Genomic DNA, 5,000 nt, shown 5'->3' on the forward strand with positions numbered 1-5,000 from the left:
CTCCTCTCCTCTCCTCTCCTCTCCTCTCCTCTGCTCCACTCCCCTCTCTTCTCCTCTCCTCTCTCCCACTCTCCCCCACCCTCCGCTCTCCTCTGTGCCGGGCTGCTGGGCTGCTTTGCTCCGATCGATACGTCCCTGTCTCAGAGTCCCTGGCGTCATCTTTCCTCTTTGACACCGTCTGCCTCTGCACTCTGCTTGGTATTCCGGACCGGGGACATCTTCTCACGCCGCACATCGTAGATCCATCAGCGTCCTGTCAGAGCGGCCCGCATTACCTCTAAAGAAATAGGCAGTGTGGTTGGTTGAGCAGAGAGAGGGAAATAGAGGCTTCATGTGGAGTGGAGAGGCAACGGGAAGGAAATAAAGTGAGGTGGAACGGTATGAAAGTGGGGATAAAACATTGAAATGACATGCAGTGTTGTAAGTGAGGCGTGTGCCGCGCTATGACATGCATAAGATATGGCTATCTTACAGCGTCTGAATGCATAACGTAACTTAATGCAACATAATATATGATCATGTAACATAACATAGCGGACACTTTGCCATGTACTGTATGTACTTACAGGACATTTAATTGATCTGTTGTATATTATGATGTCATGCTTGTATTTGTGTAGCACAACGGAATGTAACAGTGTAGCATGACACAATGCAATGTAACAAAATGCAATGTAACAAAATACAATGTAACGCAATGTAACGGAACACAATGTAACGTAACGCAATGTAACGTAACACAATGTAAAGTAACAGAACGCAAAGGAACACAGTGTAACATAACACTATGTAACACCACACAATGTTATGTACTGTAACTCAATGTAATGTGTTGTAGTGTAATTGGACTACATCGTAGATCCATCAGATTCCTGTCACAGCACACTGCATTATCTCAAAAAAATGGTGGGGTGGTTGGTTGAGCACAGATAGAGAGAGAAATAGAGACTTCATGTGGAGTGGAGAGGGAACTGGAAGGAAAGAAAATGGAATGGTATGAAAGTGGGGATAAAACATTTAAATGACATGTAGTGTTGTAAGTTAGAGGGTTTAGAATGGCAGGCCTAACCATGTGCTGTTCTATGACTTGCATAGTAATGGAATGGAAGGTAGCAATGTAGCGTAGCATAATACAGAAACGTGACGTGACGTTAGAACACCACATGACACAAGCTTTGCAATGTATGTGCAGCCAAATACAGTACGTAAAATAACATTTCCTAACATGGCGTTAAATTTACCTGCCGGTTATTCTTAGAGAAAAAATTAAGAGGTCATACGGAACTTCACTTTAATTGTGAATTGTTCATGTAGCATATTTCAAAATTACGTAACTTTAACCTTTTGCCAACTGTTTTGACTAGTGATCCGTTACAGTAATGCAGCAGCACTCAGCCATCCTTGCTTCAACTCCTTGCACTTTGCTTCTCTGTCTACTGACAGATGTCTTGCTCCACCTCCATATATCCCATGCAACAAAAATCTTTCAACCGTTCTGCTCTCTCCCCTTGTTTGTCAAAACAAGAAGCTTAGAACATAATCACCATATGCATGTACTGTGTGTGTGTGTGTGTGTGTGTGTGTGTGTGTGTGTGTGTGTGTGTGTGTGTGTGTGTGTGTGTGTGTGTGTGTGTGTGTGTGTGTGTGTGTGTGTGTGTGTGTGTGTGTGTGTGTGTGTGTGTGTGTGTGTGTTTGTGTATGTGTGTGCGTGTGTGTCTGTGTCTGTGTGTATAGTGTGTCTGTGTGTAATCACCATATCCATGTACAGTGCTTCTGCTGCAGATGTGTGTGTAGTGTATGTGTGTGTGTGTGTGTGTGTGTGTGTGTGTGTGTGTGTGTGTGTGTGTGTGTGTGTGTGTGTGTGTGTGTGTGTGTGTGTGTGTGTGTGTGTGTGTGTGTGTGTGTGTGTGTGTGCGTGTAGTGTGTGTATAGTGTGTGTATTTAAACATGCGTGTGTGCATGTGTGCATCTACGTGTATATGTGTGTACGTATGCGTGTCTCTTGTACTCCCATTTGATTTGTGGAGGAGCAGGAGTGTGGTAATTGCCAGTTGTCTAAACAGACAGATGGAATTAACAAGAGTGGTGGTTGTAGAGCGGGATGCCGTGTGTGTGTGTGTGTGTGTGTGTGTGTGTGTGTGTGTGTGTGTGTGTGTGTGTGTGTGTGTGTGTGTGTGTGTGTGTGTGTGTGTGTGTGTGTGTGTGTGTGTGTGTGTGTGTGTGTGTGTGTGTGTGTGTGTGTGTGTGTGTGTGTGTGTGTGTGTGCGCGTGCGTGCGTGCGTGCGCGTGTGTGAGGGAGACAGAGACTCTGTGCATGTGTAGAATGGTATGGGTGTGTGTGTATTTGTTTGCGCCTCTGTGTACATGCCTGTGTGTGTGTGTGTATGTGTGTGCGTGCTTGCGTGTGTGTGTGCTAGGGGTGTTTGGGGGTAGGAAGAATTACCTGACATTCTGGATCAGCTGCGTCCTCTGAAACATCTTTGTGTCTTTCTTTTTTCCCTCTCTCTCTCTCTCTCTCTCTCTCTCTCTTCGGCGGTGTCGTTTGTTCGCTTAAGATGCCTCTCTCTGTCCTGTGACAGTTAGCGGTGACATCTATCACCGTTGCTGTCTCTTTGTGGAAAGGAGGTCACATAGGCTTAGTGCTCTGCCAGAGCCACCGAGAAAAAAAAGATGATGTCTTAGGAAGGAAGGGAAAAAAAGATATGAGGTCTTCTTCTTTACACCTGAGAGATACTGAGGAGGACTCAATAACACGGTCGGAGCACGCCATCGCTCACTCCTACGTTGCCACGTACAGTAAACTTACTTTATGGAAATGCCTCAGGTTTTTCACACAATTTTTCACATTTTGGTCATGGTCATGGCGTGACCTGACTGAAATATACTGAGGACTCAATAACACCATTTCTCACTTGTGTTGCCCCGTACAGTAAACTTACTTTGTTGTAATATGGAAAGGCCTTACGTTTTTCACTACTAACACATAAATTGTGAATACACATTTCGAAGTGCTGTGAACATTTTGGTCATGGTCATGGTCACACCTGAGATACTGAAGACTCAAACACAGGGGAGCACGCCATTATGTTCACTCTGACGTTTTTGCACTTATGTTGTACTTTCTACATACACTGTAATGATCAAGTGAATATTCTTCGTAGTGATGGTCATTGCGTACCTGTTAGTGACTGAAGGCTCAGAGAAGCAGTGAGCATACCATTTCTTACTGTTATGGTACTGATAGTGACTTTTTTATTGTATAAGAAAACCTCGTGTTTTTTCACCTCTGTGAGTGCATTTTATTGAGTTGTGAACATGTTGGTCATGGTCATTGTGCGCCTGTGAGTGACTGAAGGCTCAATTTTACAAGGAGCTAACGTTTCTCACTCTGATGCTTACAGTGACTTTGTTGTACCTAAGGTATGTCTGTCTGCAAGGAAAAGTAAGACATGTAATTTCAATTCTTTGAATGACCAGTGCATGTAAAGAAATTGTCAATAAAGCTGACTTGACTTGACTTGACTTGACTTGTTGTTATGTATGGCAACACAAGTGAATATTTTGGTCATGGTCACCTATCACTTGTGGCTCAATAACAGACATGAGCACACAATTTCTCACACTTACACTGCTTACATTACAGTGACTTACTGTAGTATGTTTCCTTGTTTATTATGTATACAAGAAACACATCCGTTGTTCCCAGCTTTAGCTGTTTGGTCTCATCAGTCTGTTCTCTGTTTCCTTGTTTGTTTTGCAGGCGGGAATGATCCGGACGGAGCATGAGGAGTTCTTTATCGAGCCGCTGGAGAAAGGGAGGCACATCATTCAGCGGGAGCAGGAGGGGGGCGGTCGGGAGCACATCGTGTACCGCACCTCAGCCCTAAAGAAGCCTCACGTCAGCCCACGGTCCGCCGCCACCGCCGCAGACGACTACCGCGCTCGAGGTCAGTCAATCAACCAATCAAATGATGCCTTTAACCCTTTAAAGGCCCAGTCCGGGACTGTGGTGTAATTCTGCAGTGTCCCTGTGGGGCGAGCGTGCAAGAAAAGAATGATTTAAGGGGAAAGGCTAGCTACCCACTTTTAGAAAACGATGGCCTGGTCTTCTGTAAGCTCACAGTACACCCTATCATCATTTTCCTACACGTTACAAAATCAGTAGGAGGGAACGGTAACAGCTATTAAGTAATGTTTGGTCGTATCATCGCACCTTGGCCATAAAGAAGCCTATGCCCTGCTGCCACCACTGCCACAGACGACTACCCCTCCAGAGGTCAGTCAGTCAATCAATCAACTGACACCAAGATTTTGCTTTTGACCAATTAAAGGAACTGTCCACTGTATTTCCGTATGTAGCCTCTTAGTTGAGACACACTCATTGCTGGAAAAACTCAACCACATCATAACAACATTGCTATGACATTACTGAGAGATTTTACAGGTAACAGATTAAGATGTGGTCATTACAGTGTTTGAGGACAGAACAGAGTTGTAATATGCCATAGGCTCTGTATAAAGGGGTTGACTATGTTCTTGTCAGAGACCAGTTAATGAGATGAGTTAAGGAGTACCTCTCTGGTGTTTCTGCGTGCTGTAGTGCCAGCACTAGTTTGTTAGCATTTGCTAGCCTTTGTTAGCATCAACAGTCTTTCAGGGCTGAAGTTAGAAGTGAACAAGCACTTCCACATTTTCCCTATAGCAATATAATTGCATGCTATGCCATGCTTACACAATTCAGGTTAGCGCAGTTACAAAAAAATGAAATGTGGTGATTTTTACAGCAAGTACAAAAATGAGCGTTATAATAGAAGGTGCAATAACACTGCAGGTGCATTACCATCTTCCCTACTAAATCATTTCCCTCCATCTCCCACCAATCATTTTGTGCAGTCAGTGTGAATTCCATGTCTACAGTTGCGAGGGTGCTTCATTTTACATTTCCCATCGATTACATGAATATGTCAGCATTTACTTTTAAAGATTTCAGCTGTTCATCT

The 5,000-nt window shown here is 44.1% G+C and overlaps 1 protein-coding gene across 2 annotated transcripts in view; it reads left to right on the forward strand.

Annotated features, from left to right (window-relative positions):
* Nucleotides 1-5,000, forward strand: part of LOC134439660 (A disintegrin and metalloproteinase with thrombospondin motifs 2-like) — a 228,877-nt gene that overhangs the window by 81,692 nt on the left and 142,185 nt on the right. For both annotated transcript variants that reach the window (XM_063189561.1, XM_063189562.1), the window contains exon 3: nt 3,761-3,947. In XM_063189561.1, the coding sequence (XP_063045631.1) occupies nt 3,761-3,947 (187 nt within the window). The remainder of the gene's footprint in view (nt 1-3,760; nt 3,948-5,000) is intronic.

Source organism: Engraulis encrasicolus, chromosome 23, assembly GCF_034702125.1.
Source record: "Engraulis encrasicolus isolate BLACKSEA-1 chromosome 23, IST_EnEncr_1.0, whole genome shotgun sequence".
NCBI classification, from domain to species: domain Eukaryota; kingdom Metazoa; phylum Chordata; class Actinopteri; order Clupeiformes; family Engraulidae; genus Engraulis; species Engraulis encrasicolus.